Source organism: Thamnophis elegans, chromosome 17 (assembly GCF_009769535.1).
Source record: "Thamnophis elegans isolate rThaEle1 chromosome 17, rThaEle1.pri, whole genome shotgun sequence".
In the NCBI taxonomy this organism is placed as follows: Eukaryota; Metazoa; Chordata; class Lepidosauria; order Squamata; family Colubridae; genus Thamnophis; species Thamnophis elegans.
Genome location: NC_045557.1, coordinates 6217285 through 6232408, shown reverse-complemented (window position 1 = coordinate 6232408; position 15124 = coordinate 6217285). Strand labels below are relative to the sequence as shown.

General features: G+C 45.1%; 3 protein-coding genes and 1 non-coding gene across 4 annotated transcripts in view; 1 reads left to right on the top strand and 3 right to left on the bottom strand.

Moving 5' to 3' along the window:
* The window catches only part of LOC116519775 (neutral alpha-glucosidase AB-like), a 35973-nt gene extending 35663 nt beyond the window's left edge, over positions 1-310 (bottom strand). The window contains 1 exon segment of the mRNA XM_032233804.1: positions 205-310. Within this exon segment, the coding sequence (XP_032089695.1) occupies positions 205-230 (26 nt within the window). The 5' untranslated portion in view covers positions 231-310.
* Positions 311-1910: 1600 nt separating this feature from the next.
* On the bottom strand, positions 1911-7517 carry LOC116519773 (integrator complex subunit 5-like). Its single transcript, XM_032233802.1, has 2 exons — positions 7331-7517; positions 1911-4774 (listed from the first exon to the last, which is right to left on the bottom strand). Exons 1-2 carry the CDS (start codon positions 7417-7419, stop codon positions 1966-1968), a joined length of 2898 nt encoding a protein of 965 aa, XP_032089693.1. The 5' UTR covers positions 7420-7517; the 3' UTR covers positions 1911-1965.
* A 1813-nt stretch (positions 7518-9330) lies between these two features.
* On the bottom strand, positions 9331-13708 carry LOC116519774 (uncharacterized protein C11orf98-like). The gene is made up of 4 exons (XM_032233803.1): positions 13610-13708; positions 11672-11796; positions 11234-11331; positions 9331-10013 (listed from the first exon to the last, which is right to left on the bottom strand). The coding sequence occupies exons 1-4, from the start codon at positions 13646-13648 to the stop codon at positions 9895-9897; spliced, it is 381 nt and encodes a 126-aa protein (XP_032089694.1). The 5' UTR covers positions 13649-13708; the 3' UTR covers positions 9331-9894.
* Positions 13709-14801: 1093 nt separating this feature from the next.
* Positions 14802-14941, top strand: LOC116520311. Its single transcript, XR_004256756.1, has one exon. It is a non-coding gene; the product is annotated as a small nucleolar RNA SNORA57 (small nucleolar RNA).
* Positions 14942-15124: the final 183 nt, after the last annotated feature.

The window sequence follows — 15124 nt, the reverse complement described above, 5'->3', positions numbered from 1 at the left end:
CCAGAACACAAAGGGGAAACTGAGGCACGGTGTAGGGGGGGGAATTAGGGGAGGGGGCGTCCCCAAGTTCAAAATAGAACGAAGCAGGAATACAACAGAGGCTATTAAGAAAGGAAACCCGCTCGGGGGGGGCGACCCCCACCCAGAAACACGTCGCCCCCCACCCCAAAGGAAAAAAAACCCCGAGCGAGCCTCGCTTCTAACCTCCTGGGCGCCTCCGCCGCCGCCATCTTGGATTCTGCCGGAACCCGCCCCCCTTTCCGCCGAGGCTAAGCCCCTCCTCCCCGCACGCCGACCTCCCATTGGCCTCCTCCGCCGGGCCCGCCCTCGCCATCCGCCAATCGTCAGAGACGACGACACGCGCTGTTCAGGATGGCGCTTCCCATGTTCGACGTTAGAGGGTGGGGGGATGCTGGCCGTCTACATTCTTTAGAAGAAATAGGGGGAGTTTGGGAAGAGCAGAGCGGCCCAAGGGCCTGCAGGGGAGGGAAAGGCCACCCCTCCCATTATCCCCTGCTGGCTGAGGATGATGGGGTGGGTTGGCAGACCAGGTGCATGGAAACAGAAGGTTTTGGGGTTTTTTTGCAATGCCCATCTTTGGCTTGGTTTTTGCTCATATATTTTTTATTATTATTAAAATTTTGCAGCACAATAAAAGTATTTTTTTTCTAAAAAGAAATAAGAAAAAAGTTAGGAAATAAGGGGGGAGGGAGACCACGAAATTCTGACTTCCTCTCTTCTATTGGGTCACCGGCATCTTTATCTTTTTCCTTCTGTTTTTTTAACCTCTCTTTTTTAAAAAAAAAACCCTCCCAAATCTATAAATCATCAGTTTCATTTTTTTATACTCAAAGTCCATCGGCAGAGAAAGGGAATTAAATATTTTCCCACTGTTCCAATTAGGAAGGAAATGCAAAGAGCTGTGAGTTCCTGCTTTTATTGATTGATTGTGCTCGGAATCAACTGAAGGAAGAAGATGGGGAAATCAATGTCCTTCCAGCTTCGCCTGTCACTCAATACCCAGCAGTGCTGATGTGGCTATATTTACCGACTGTCATAAAAACTCTTGCGAAGGACTTCCTTGTTAAAAATGTCTTTGTTTGGGAGGTAGGGTTCATTGTGTGCATTAAAAGAGTCGAGAAGAGAATGAAAGCGAAGAGGAGGAGAAAAAGAGGAAAGACGGACAGGGGGTGGAAGTGGTGGTGGGGGGATGAGTGGAAGAGGAAGAGACGAGGAAGAGGAGGAGAGGAGGAGGATAGCAAAAAGGTAAGGAATAAAAAGAAGAGGAAAAAGGAAGGAAAGGAGAAAGAGGAGAAAAAGGAATAGAGGGGGAGGAGAAAGAAGGGGAGGAGAAGGAAGGAAGGGGAAAAGAGGAAAGGGGAGAAAGAAGAGGAAAAGGAATAAAGGAAAAAGAAGGGGAGAAGGAAAAAAGGGAAAAGAGGAAGGAGGAAAAGGAATAGAGGAGGAAGAAGAAGGGAAGAAGGAAGGAAGGGGAAAAGAGGGGGGAGGAAGGAGGAAAAGAAGAAAGGAGAAGCAAAAGGAATAGAGGAGAAGAAAATGGGGGAAGAGGAAGGAGAAAAAAGGAAGAAGGGAGAAGGAAGATGAGGAGGAGGAGGAGAAAAAGGAGGAGGAGGAAAAGGGAAGAGGAGAAAGAGGAAAAGGAGAGGCAAGGAAACGATGCAAATATCCACATATTTCCAACCTTCCCTTAGTCCTTCCTTAAATGCAAGTTGAAACCAATTAAAAAAACGGGAATAGAGAGAGACCCCTGAATTAAATCTTCCTCCCCTTCCCAAAGACCCTCCCTCTGCTTGCCCATCGAAGCAAACTCGCGCCAAAGCCTCGCACGGGCTTCCCCCCAAATTCCAATCCACGAAAGACCCCCCCCCATCTTCCCCCCACCCCAAGCTCCCCCTAACCCACAGCAACCAAGGTCCTCTCCTCTCCTTAACCACCCAAGAGCCCCTAAGGGTGGAACCGCCCCGAGAGCAGCCCCAGCCGGTCGATGTTCTTATGTACGACGCTGTGCAAGACGTAGAGGTATTTCCCCGCGTCGGTGTCTCGGGAAAAGTCCCGGAAGAAGAGGCCCGTGCTGGCGTCGAAGCTGAATTTTTGGGGCAGGGGGCTGTTGTCCCTCATGTAGTCCCAGACACTGAGAAGGAGCAGGTGGACCTCAAAAGGAGCCAGCTGGTCGAAGATCTCGTGCATGTTGCTCAGGACGGGGGGCAGAAGGTGGCCTTCCCCCATGCAGGCCACCAGCGCGCAGGAGGCCTGCAGGGGCCAGGGGAAGCTGGTGGTGTCGTTCTCCCGGCAGGCCTCCCAATGAGCCATGAGCGTGGCCATCAGGCCCCGGAGCAAGACGGAGCAGTAACACAAAGCCGGCCTCCCGACGGCCACCAGCTTCAAGAGCTGGAAAAGCAAAGGGTTGTCGCGGAAGGAGCGCCCGATCCGGATGTCCCGTTCCACGGTGTTGCGGGTGTGCTCCTCGGGGGGCCACGCCAGCTCGCTGTTGGTCACATCCGGGCACACCGTCTCCACCAGCACCACCGCGACCGTCTTGGCCGCCTCGGGGCTGATGGCGTTGCCCCGGGGCAGCTCGGAGGGTCCCGAGCGCCCTGCCCCGCAGCACCTCAGCAAGAGGCTCAAAAAAACCTGGACGTTATGGGAGATCTGTTCGGGTTCTTGCCGGTGCGACGCCTGGGGCGGTTTCAGGCCCCGGCCGATCACTCCCGCGTGGAACACAGACCAGACGCTGCCGGAGAAGTTCACGGCCGCCATGAAGCGCCGGTTGATGTCCAGGAGGGACAGCTTGGTGGCCTCCAGTGTGACGTCGTTCCTGGCGGCAGGGGGCTCCACTGTGCCCCCGAAAAGCTCCGCGTTGCCCTGGTGCAGGGCGCCTTCCACCAGGTATTGCAAAATGGCCTTGCTGGCTGTGGGGGAAGCGCCACTCAGGCCGCAGAGGAGCCGGCTTGCATAGCTGATGCCCGCCGGAGATTTCTCCCGCAAAACCGAGAAGAAGTGATGCACGGACGAACGGATGAGGAACAGCAGGTGGGCCGGCCGGATGGCCCTGGGCATGGGGCAGACGGAGAGGAGCAGGGCGGCGGCTTGGGCCACCTCCGGGTTGCTGTGTAGCAGCAGCTGCCCGAAGTCGTAGACGTGGGAGGAGACGGCCTGGCCCAGCTGGCGGCCCATGGAGGCCGGGCTCTCTCCTTCCCACTGCAGGATCAAGGCCAGGTTGCGGAAGAGCTGCGCCATGTGCTGCTCCGAGAGAAAGCCTGCGTGCAGCTGGCGCACGGACTTCTTCACCAGGGCGGCCAGCAGATCGGTCATGCAGGAGCTGAGGACGGTGTAGAGTTGGGTGGCGAGGCTCAGCTCCTCCTGGCTCTTGGCCAGGGTCAGCAGGTAGAAGAGGGCCTCGCTGGCACAGCTGGGGGTGGAGTAAACCGAGAGGAGGACCAGCAGCTGATGCAGCCAGAGAAACCGCTTCCTCTCCAGCTTCAGGGTCTCCATGCAAAGCTCCTGCGTGTGGTTCTTCAGGTCATCCAAAAACGGCACCGGGCGAGGAGGGACCTCCGCCAAGCTGGCCGAGCCCCGGTTATAAACCAGCTTCTGCAAGTTGAGCAGCAGCAGCTGGATCACCCGGTCGCAGGCTTCCCGCACGCTGTCGTGGACCGCCAGGCCCGGGGTAGTGATGACTGAGGCCGGCATGGCGGTGTTGACGAGGAACTGCAAAGTACGGTAGGCTCCTCCCGACGTCTGGCAGATGAGGTGCACCACGATGCTGACCATGTTCTCCAGCTCGTCCCGAGGCAGCGCCGCAAAGTGCTGGTGCAGCTGGTTGAGGACGGCAGGCTTGAGTGACTCCACCAGCTCTGCGGAGATGGTGCTCAGCAAAGTGGGGGACATGACCGCCAGCTGCAGCAAGAAAGGGACGGTGGCCTTCTGCTGCTGGTCCCGGCTGGGCCCCAGGCTCCTGTGAAACATCCTCAGCAACTCCTGCTTGATGCTTTCCGAGTGGCGCGACGCCAAGTGGCCGAGGATGCCGACCACCGAGGCGATCTTCGGCACCCGCTTATCGGCTGCGGCAGAGCTGGGAAACAGGAGGAGATCGGACGACGCCGTCCCGTGCACGCAGAAGTCCTTCAAGCCGCAGGAGAGGACCCGGTTGATGATGGTGTTGGGGAAGGAGGAGCCGATGTGGGCCACCACCCAATCGAAGTGAGGCGAATGCTGGACGGACGTGTCCAACAGCGCGTCGACGCAAGCATCCGGGCAGGTGTTAATCATGGAGGAGAGGCACTGGGTGTAAATCTCCATCAGAACGCGGGTGGCTTTACAAGACATCCACAACTGCAACAGTTCGTTCAGGCTGCTGGCGTGGGGTACGTCGTGCCGCCCGGCGTATTTGCTACTCAGCTGCCCCATCAGGTCGATGGACCAGGAGGAGACGAGGGCAGCCCAAGCTTTGGGGTTCAGGCGGACAAACTCCGATAAGACGGCTTGGATCTCCGACACCACGTCGTCCAGGTTAGGACCCTGGGAGCGGAGGCCCCCCATCCCGCCGTCGCCGGCCTCCAGTTCCAGAAGGTAGGTGCAAACGTATTCATCAAAGACACTCCGGAGGTGCTCCAGCACGGCGCTGCGAGCGGGAGGCAAGTTGCGCAGCAGTAAAATGGCACAACGAGCGTGTTCCTTGATGGTGAGCTTGTTCCCATGAATGGGGTCCACGCCACTGAGGAAAGCTTTGATCTCCTGGGCCAATTCTTGGGAACTGCAGGAGAAAGAAGAAAAGTCAACCCAGGTTTAGGGCACAGGTGATGTGGAAGATTCAAAGGCCCAAGATCATCCAGCTGGCTTCATGCCTATGGGAAGAACTAGCACTCCCACTCCCAGTTGCTAGTCTTCACCACCTGGCTCTCACCTTCCTATTAAAAAATGTAAAGCTAGATATTTGTTGTGCATCATCCCCTTTATACTCATTTTTTTTAAAAACCACACCATTTGCAATACAATAGCAGAGGAAGGAAGGAGAGAAGAAAGAGAAGAAAGGGGGTAGGAAGGAGGGAGGGAAGGAGGGAGGGAAGGAAGGAGAGAAGGAAGGAGGGAAGGAAGGAGGGAATGTAGGAGAGAAGGAAGGGGGGAAGGAAGGAGGAAAGGAAGGGGGAAAGGAAGGAGAGGAGAAAAGAAAGGAGGGAAGGAAGGAAGGAGGGAAGGAGAGAAGGAGGGAAGGGAAAGGAGGGAAGGAAGGGGAGTAGGAGAGAAGAAACGAGGGAAGGAAAGAGGGAGGGAGGGAAGAAGAAGTAGGACCATTGTAAGATAAGATGGATCTATGGAATCTTAAGAAAGCAATCTTCAAATATATTGTCAACTGTAGGGGAAAATTGTTATAAATACATATTATTAATAACAGTTATGAGATCATATAATTGTGAATGTATATGTGAAATTGATAAAATAAAATAGTAGAGTTGGAAGGGACCTTGGAGGTCTTCTAGTCCAACCCCCTGCCTAGGCAGGAAACCCTATTCCATTTCAGATAAATGGCTATCCAACATCTTAAAGACTTCCAGTGTTGGGGCATTCACAACTTCTGGAGGCAACTTCTGTTCCACTGATTGTTTCATTGATCATCATCTCCATCCTCGTTTTTTTTAAAAGTTCATGGATCATCACCCTGTCCTCATGTTTTTTTTTAAAATATTGATCATCTCCATCCTGATTTTTAAAAAAAAAATATTTATGGATCATCATAACCTCATTTTTTAAAAAATATCCTTTATTAATAGCCTTCATCTTCATCCTCTTATTAATAACCTTCATCTTCATCCACTTAAAAAAAGATAACATTTGCGGATCATCGTATTCTTATTTTTAAAAAATAGCATTTGCTGATCATCATATCCTCATTTTAAAAAAAAGTAACATTTACAGATGGCCACATCCTCATTTTTACTGATCTTTATATCCTCATTTTAAAAAATAACATTTACTGATCATATCCTCATTTTTTTTTAAAAAAATGACATTTGCTGACCATATCATTTTTAAAAATCACATTTACTGATCTTTATATCCTCATTTTAAAAAATAACGTTTACTAATCATATCATTTTTTTAAAGACATTTATATCATTTTTTAAAATCATTTGCTAAACATCATCTTCACTCTCATTTGAAAGAAGCCTAACATTTATTGATCATTTTAAAAAGCGAGTCTTTTTAGCAGCTAGAATTGTATTTGCACAATATTGGAAAAGTAAAGAGATTCCTACTGAAGAGGTGGGTGATTAGGAAAATACTAGAATGGTGCAGAAATGGATAGACTAACACTAGCAATTTAAGGAGAAGGAACAAACTGCTCATTATATGACATGGGAAGCTTTTTACCAACGGTTAGAGAATCAAAAAGGAAATTGGAAATAATTGGAAAAAGACAACAAGCAGAAGATATATTAAGAGAGAGATAAGAATAAAATGGCAACTGATAGCAGGAGTATGATGAGAATAAGCATGTTTAATGTTATTGTTGTATTTTTATTAGAAGAAATGTTATGAAAGGCAATGAAGATTTGCACACGGTATCATTTTTTTCAGTGTATTATAGCAATAGCAATAGCAGTTAGACTTATATACCGCTTCATAGGGCTTTCAGCCCCCTCTAAGCGGTTTACAGAGAGTCAGCATATTGCCCCCAACAACAATCCGGGTCCTCATTTTACCCACCTGGGAAGGATGGAAGGCTGAGTCAACCCTGAGCCGGTGAGATTAGAACCGCTGAACTGCAGATAGCAGTCAGCTGAAGTGGCCTGCAGTACTGCACCCTAACCACTGCGCCACCTCGGCTCTTTCTAATTATTATAATTAATAATTATATTAATTAGCATTATCTAATTATCTAAGTATCTAGTATTATAATTTGTGGAAGGATGTTGCACAGAAATATTTGCACCCAAACGACAAGCTGCTTACGGGGAGATGAAATGTTTATATTTTAAAAAAATTGAAAATAAATAAAAAAACCTTAAAATAAATAATAAGGCATCTTTTTTTTAAAAAAAAACCAGTATTTACTGCCCATGGACAGCACCATCCTCGTTTTAAAAAGTTAATTAATTAATTGCAAGCATTAATTGACCCTCCTTTCTCCCCCCCTTTCTCTGCCCCCCTTTGCACCCCCATTTGCAACTTTGCAAAGGCCAGGGATCACCATGGCAACACTGAACAGTTGGGGGGGGGGAAACGATGCACCCACCCACCCCCTTCGAAAGCCCCCCCCCGAAGAGAATGATCTCCAAGCCTCCCTCCTCCTCCCCCCCCTCCCAACTACCTGAGCGACGGAGGCACAGCGGCCGGTTTGGGGCTGGGGGCCGACCCCGGAGGCCCCACCACCCCCGCCGGATCGCACAGAGCGGACATGCAGACACACCGGCCGAGACGCCTAGAAACGGCTAAAAAAAAACCCTTTTTTTCCCCTCTCCCCTTGTTTTCCTCTTTCGCGCCTGCGCGCGCTGGGCCCCGAGCATGGGGGAAGAATTAAAACGGCGCACCGAGGGCGACGCTTGAGAAGAGTCCCGATGGGCTCTTCCGACTCCGAAACGAACGTTCCGCACAGGTCGAAGCAGCTTCCTAGAGCTTATTGTTTAGAATAGAATAGAATAGAATAAGAGCAGAATAGGAGTAGAGGAGAATAGAATAAGAGCAGAATAGAATAGAATAAGAGCAGAATAGGAGAATAGAATAGTAGAGGAGAATAGAATAGAATAAGAGCAGAATAGGAGTAGAGGAGAATAGAATAAGAGCAGAATAGAATAGAATAAGAGCAGAATAGGAGAATAGAATAGGAGTAGAGGAAAATAGAATAGAATAAGAGCAGAATAGGAGTAGAGGAGAATAGAATAAGAGCAGAATAGAATAAGAGCAGAATAGGAGAATAGAATAGGAGTAGAGGAGAATAGAATAAGAGCAGAATAGAAGTAGAGGAGCATAGAATGAGAGTAGAGAATAGAATAGAATAAGAGCAGAATAGAATAGAATAGAATGGAATTCTTTATTGGCCAAGTGTGATTGGACACACAAGGAATTTGTCTTTGTTTCAGCTTCAGCGAAACGTAACAGTTGGAACCATTACTATTATTATACAGACTCAGCCCAACTTCATATTCATAACTGCATATTCAAAACATATTCAACTATTCTGCTTGGATGTTAGGCAGCTTCAGTTCAATTTAACAATTATTAAGATAAACCTGTCTTTTTTTTTTAGTCTGAGCACTGGCACACATTAAAAATGAAATTCTGTTGCCTGATCTCAATAGCATGTGTACCTATCCATACCAAGTGCTATATAGATACATGAAAAGAATAGGAATACAAATAAGAATAGAACAGAGAGAGTTGGAAGGAACCTTGAAGATCTTCTAGTCCAACCCCCTGCTTAGGCAGAAAACCCTATACCATTTCAGACAAATGGTTATCCAATCTCTTCTTTAAAACTTCCAGTGTTGGAACATTTACAGCTTCTGGAGGCATGTTGCTCCACTGATTAATTGTTCTGTCTAATGTGGTATATGGAACAAAACTATGACTAAATCTAGATGTCCTGTTTCGGATACCAAGAACCCCGCCCACTCTTCCAGAAGGTAACAAGGAAAACAGGTTGTGAACAGGATGTGTAGTGTCCCAGACAATCCTGCAGTCGTGCCAGCCACATGACCATAGAGACATCTTTGGACAGCGCTAGCTCTTTGGCTTTGAAACGGAGATGAGCACCACCCACTAGAGTCAGGAAGGACTAGCACACATAATTTCATATGGCTCAGTGTGGTCAATTTGTGCATTCAAGCTGTTCTGACTCCAGGCAAGACCAGTCAATATGGTTTTCTGCACATAACTGGCTCCCATGTCATAGTTTTAACTGTGTTTAGATAATAGCCACTATCAAATGCACTATGCCTTAACATAATGTACCAACTAGCCATTCTTTTCCTTCCTCCTCACAACACAAAAATAGCAATAGCAGTTAGACTTATATACCACTTCATAGGGCTTTCAGCCCTCTCTAAGCGGTTTACAGAGTCAGCATATCATCCCCAACAACAATCCAGGTCCTCATTTTACCCACCTCGGAAGGATGGAAGGCTGAGTCAACCCTGAGCCGGTGAGATTTGAACAGCCGAACTGCAGTCAGCTGAAGTAGCCTGCAGTGCTGCATTTAACCACTGCGCCACCTCAGCTCTGATTATAAATAAATATATTTTATAAATATATTTTATAAATTTTATAAATAAATTTTATAAGTAAAATAGTAACGCAAGAAACAGGTTTTTTTTGACAGTTTATTATATGGATCAGAACACAATTTGAACACGTGAAAGCAGAAATGTCTCTCTGTGCTCTCCCTTTTCAACTGAAATTGGTTGCCAACGCTGAAAAAAAGTTGGTGTTTCACATATATGCAGATTAACTATATACACGAACAGTTCCAGGTATTTGTGCCATAATCTGGCACGGCCACTGAGGTTCTTAAAACTACCACCCACACCAAGCTTCTGTCTTATCAAGCACCCCTTTTAACTTCAGACTAGCTTTAAACTTTAAACAATTTTGTAACTCCTCAAATTCAGGAATTCGGAGCTGCTCGCCAAAAGGAAAAGGGACCAGTCTCACTGTCTCAAAGCGTGGTCCGATGAGTTTTAAATTCCTTGTTAAAAGCAAACAAACTTTATGGAGCTAAACTAGTTCAAAAGCTGATTTTTCTAGTTTTTGGTTACCTGTCTTTTTTCCTCCTATCCCCCTTCCCTCTCCCCAGCCCTACCCCGACTTGGAATCCTGTCCCTAGTAGGCTGATAAAGAGAAAAGAAACTGGTTTTCAAGATTTCAGAAGCCAGAGGTTCAGCTTTCCAATCCTGGTGTCACGTCAGCTGCCACCATCTCAACATCTGGACAGTCTTTTGGAGTTACCTCCTCCTTTTTCTTCTTCTTTTTTCCACCCCGGGCTGGAGAAACATCAACTGTACAAAAAGGAAAGATGGAAACAGTGAAAAGTCAGCACGTTTGCAAAGACACAAAGCTGCCCTCTTCTGCATTTCTCTGATCCAATTTCCAGCGAGTGGTTGAAGTACAAACAACCCTCGATTTACAATCCAAATTGTGAATTTTGGTCAGCAAATGACATGGTCCTTAAGCGAGTCATACAGCCATAAAGAAAAATCCAAATTCCCCTGTAGACTGTGCCAGAGGTTGAATCACAATGACTGCAAGCATCGTAAATTTGAGATGACTACCAAGCACGCAAACTACAATCAGGTGGACACGGAGCTGTTGTGACAGTTGTTAACTTTTAGGACCAGTCGTAAGTCACTTTATTCAGCACGGTCATAACTTTGAACCCTAATTAAACAAGTAGTCATAAATTGAGGACGATCTGAAGTTTTCATTGATTGGAAATGTTAGGATGGATGACTTTGGAAGATCTTTCTAATCTTACAATTCTAAATGATCCAAGAAGGATGGAATAACTGGGAGACAAAGCGGAAATTGTATTCTACAATAAAACCCTGCTTTTTAATAAACCAGCTAAGAAGATGGATACGTTTATGTGAGGGTTGTAAATCCAGCCCTGTATTTGATGAGGGGTGAATCGTGGTTTTCCTTGGAGTATACCTTACGATTAAGTAAAATAAACCCAAGGTAGATTCTAAGAAAACACATTTTTATTGTAAAATAAATAACAAACTTACTGGCTAATAACTACATTCTGGTAAAATTTCTAGCCTACCACCTCATGGCAGGCAAACAGAAAGAGAAAGGCAAAAGGGACATGCGTAGTGGGCTTACAGAGAAGAATCAGTCTACTGTATGTCTTAGAATATAAGCACAGGTGGCAAAACATCGTGACAGTTTAGAATTTGTTCTTAGCCATCCCATGTTTTCCTTGTGTGTTTATTCTTCCTTACTTCTCTGTTGTTTTATTATCCAATTCTCCTCAATCTACGTAGCCCTTTATAAACTCCAGAATCAAAGAGATTTATTTTTATTCCTGCATCTCACACTACTCTACTATCACAAGAAAAAAGGAAGTATAACAAAATTAAAGAATCTTCTGAATTGCTTTAAAGGCAACCATTAAGCGTTGATCACAAGAGAGAAGAACAGAACACTTCTATCTTCCATCTTCTATGAACGATGCAAGGCCACATTCTTTTCTCCAACTAGAGAGAAGAAAATTTACCCTGCATTTCTGCTTTTGCCTTAGTGGCGTGACGAATTTGTTTCAGCAGTTTCCTCTTCTTCTTTCCCGAGAGAGTAATATTTGCCCGCGAACTAGATCTGGAAGAGAAGAAGGTAATTACAAATAGAGAAGAAATATTTTGAGGTCAATTCGGGAATTTAGGGGAAAAAAATGTTCTTCTAAATCACTGCTTCTCAGCCTCACCAACTTTAATGTGGGTAGACTTCGATTCCCAGAATTCCCCAACCAGCATATTTTGAGGGATGGACTTCAACTCCCAGAATCCCCAGGCAGCAGCCTTTAAGATGGGTGGACTTCAACTCCCAGGATTCCCCAGGTCAGAAAGATAACTTGAGAGTTTTGTATTACAGCATTTCATTGGCTTGCACATTTTTCTTCCCCAGAAATAAACAACCAACCAAAGCGAACACGACTCACGATCGCTTTTTCAGGTGATGCACGGTGATAAGATCTTCATCCACCACAGCTCCCACAATCCGGTGTTTCTTTCTCTTCTCCTTGCTCAGGACACGGCGCCGCTTGAAGAGTTTTTTCCGCAGCTCCTGACACAAGAGAACAAGAAGCCTTTACAAGGAGCCACCGCCATAAAAATGAAATAAACCGCAGAAAAATGGCAGTTGGGCACATCAAACATGCCTTTATCCCAAGCGTGTTTAACCTCCACTAGAAGTTAGTGGGTCAGAGGCATCAGTAACTGAGTTTAAACACGCTTAGGATAAACATCTAGAGATTAGATAGATGGACGGACAGAGAGATGATAGACAGAGACACATAAGATATATATATATAGATGTAAGGGAGGGAGGGAGAGCGGGAGAGAGGGAGGGAGAGAGAGAGAGAGAGAGAGAGAGATAAAGAGATAGAGATAGCGGGGAGGAAGGCAGGTATGATGGAAAAAGAGAGAGCAGAAAAAAATTGATATAGATAGATAGATAGATAGATAGATAGATAGATAGATAGATAGATAGACAGACAGATATAGAGATGGGGGAGGAAGGAAGGTATGATGGAGAGAGAGCAGGAAAAATTGATTAGATAGATAGATAGATAGATAGATAGATAGATAGATAGATAGATAGACAGACAGACAGACAGACAGACAGACAGATATAGAGATGGGGGGAGGAAGGAAGGTATGATGGAGAGAGAGCAGGAAAAATTTATTAGATAGATAGATAGATAGATAGATAGATAGATAGATAGATAGATAGATAGATAGATAGATAGATAAAGATATAGAGATGGGGAGGAAGGCAGGTATGATGGAGAAAGAGAGAGCAGAAAAAAATGGATATAGATAGATAGATAGATAGATAGATAGATAGATAGATAGATAGACAGACAGACAGACAGACAGACAGATATAGAGATGGGGGGAGGAAGGAAGGTATGATGGAGAAAGAGAGAGCAGGAAAAATTGATATAGATAGATAGATAGATAGATAGATAGATAGATAGATAGATAGATATAGAGATGGGGGGAGGAAGGAAGGTATGATGGAGAGAGAGCAGGAAAAATTGATTAGATAGATAGATAGATAGATAGATAGATAGATAGATAGATAGATAGATAGATAAAGATATAGAGATGGGGAGGAAGGCAGGTATGATGGAGAAAGAGAGAGAAGAAAAAAATGGATATAGATAGATAGATAGATAGATAGATAGATAGATAGATAGATAGATAGATAGATGATAGATAGATAGATAGAGACAGACAGACAGACAGACAGACAGATATAGAGATGGGGGGAGGAAGGAAGGTATGATGGAGAAAGAGAGAGCAGGAAAAATTGATATAGATAGATAGATAGATAGATAGATAGATAGATAGATAGATAGATGATAGATAGATGATAGATAGATAGATATAGAGATAGGGGGGAGGAAGGAAGGTATGATGGAGAGAGAGCAGGAAAAATTGATTAGATAGATAGATAGATAGATAGATAGATAGATAGATAGATAGATAGATAGATAGATGGATGATAGATAGAGAGATAGAGAGATAGAGAGATAGATAGAGAGAGAGAGAGATAGAGAGATAGAGAGATAGATGGGTTGGGAGGAAGGTATGATAGATGATAGATGATGGATGGATGGAAGGAGATAGCAATTGAGAGAGAGATAAAGGAAGACAGACAGAAAGAAAGGAAGGAACACAGGAATTCAGATAGAGAACGAAGGAAGGAAAGAAGAAAAGAACAGATAGAAATTAAAATAGATAATAAGCTCTTTAATTTTTTTAAGAAGTTAAAAAATACCCTTTAATTAAATAAATGAATAAATAATAACCCCTAACCCAAGGCCCATAAGAAATAATCATTTTAAAAATATTAAATATGTTAGAATTACCGTCCGCGGCCGGTTAATCTTCCCGGAAGGAGCCACCATGCTGAAAACCACGTGGCCCACTTCTTTCCCTTAGGTTTTAATTTCCGGGTAGACGCCGCGGATTACGTGACACAGACGCACGCCACATCCTGATTGGTCCAAACAAAGCGGCCAATCAGAACGGGCATGGGGGAGGGCTCCGTCTCGGAGTATTTATGAATGGACCACGTGGCGACCTGCCTTTCTTTTGGAAATGGTTGCTGCCTGCAGAGAGGAAGGAAAGCGAGGTAGGTCTCTTTTCTTTCCAAAGGGATCGAGTGGATCCCTAGCCCGTGCTTCTCTTTGGATTCAAGACAAGAGCTCGATTTTACCCTGCTCTGGAGAGAGCTGGTCTTTTTCCCGGTTTTATTAATTAATAGTCTTTCTCTCTTTTTCTCCCTTTCTTCCTTCCTGTCTTTTCCTTCTATCTTTTATCTTTCTCTTCCTTCCATTTTTTTCCTTTCTTTCCCTTTCTCCTCTTCTTTTCCTCGCTTTCTGTCACTTTCTTTTCTTTCCCTTTTCTTTCATTCTTTTTTTCTTTCTTCACCTTCCTTCCTTTCATTCTCTTTCCTTTTTTTTCCTGTCCCTTCATTCTTTCCCTCCCTTTCATTCTTCCTCTTCCTTCCTTTGTCTCTTTCCCTTCTTCCTGATAAATCAAGCCCTCCCTTTCTTGGGAGGATCTTATATTCTCTTTTCTTTCTCTCTTTTTCCCTTTTCTCCTTTTTTCATCTTTCTGAAAAATCAAAGCTTCCCTTTCTTCGCAAGGTGTTATATTCCCTTTTCTTTCTTTCTCTTTTTTCCCTTTTCTCTTTTTTTTCTTTCTTCCTAAAAAAATCAAAGCCTCCTTTTCTTGGCAGGATGTTACATTCTCTTTCTTTCTTTTCTCCTTTTTCCATCTTTCTGAAAAATCAAAGCCTCCTTTTCTTCTTCGCAAGATGTTATATTCCCTTTTCTCTCTTTTTCCCTTTTCTCTTTTTTTCCTTCTTCCTAAAAATATCAAAGCCTCCTTTTCTTCTTCGCAAGATGTTATATTCCCTTTTCTCTTTTTCCCTTTTCTCTTTTTTTCCTTCTTCCTAAAAATATCAAAGCCTCCTTTTCTTCTTCGCAAGATGTTATATTCCCTTTTCTCTTTTTCCCTTTTCTCTTTTTTTCCTTCTTCCTAAAAATATCAAAGCCTCCTTTTCTTGGCAGTATCGGGTTTTCCTGTACCCGTTTCTGTAATGTGCGGAGGTAAAGAAATCCTACCCAATGTCATGTCTTCGGTGCCAGCAGTTTTCCCATCCGCTGGTTCTATCCTCAAACACTGGGACATGGCTGATTCCCCCTTAACGTACAGGTAGTCCTCGGCATATGACCACATTTCTGTTGCTAAACAAGACAGTTGTGCGCTTCGTCTCATTTTACGGCCTGCTGTTGCTAAGGGAATCAGTTAAGCTCGTGACACGTCTGTAAAATGAATTTGGCTCCCTCGTTGACTTGTCAGCCGGTCACAAAGGG

Excerpts from the sequence above, each read along its gene's own strand:
- LOC116519773 (XM_032233802.1), bottom strand. The coding sequence starts at position 7,419 with ATGTCCGCTCTGTGCGATCCGGCGGGGGTGGTGGGGCCTCCGGGGTCG. Across the intron at positions 4,775-7,330 it reads GCTGTGCCTCCGTCGCTCAG|TTCCCAAGAATTGGCCCAGG; the intron begins GTAGTTGGGAGG and ends TTTCTCCTGCAG.
- LOC116519774 (XM_032233803.1), bottom strand. The coding sequence starts at position 13,648 with ATGGTGGCTCCTTCCGGGAAGATTAACCGGCCGCGGACG. Across the intron at positions 11,797-13,609 it reads AGATTAACCGGCCGCGGACG|GAGCTGCGGAAAAAACTCTT; the intron begins GTAATTCTAACA and ends CTCTTGTGTCAG. Across the intron at positions 11,332-11,671 it reads CATCACCTGAAAAAGCGATC|ATCTAGTTCGCGGGCAAATA; the intron begins GTGAGTCGTGTT and ends CTTCTCTTCCAG.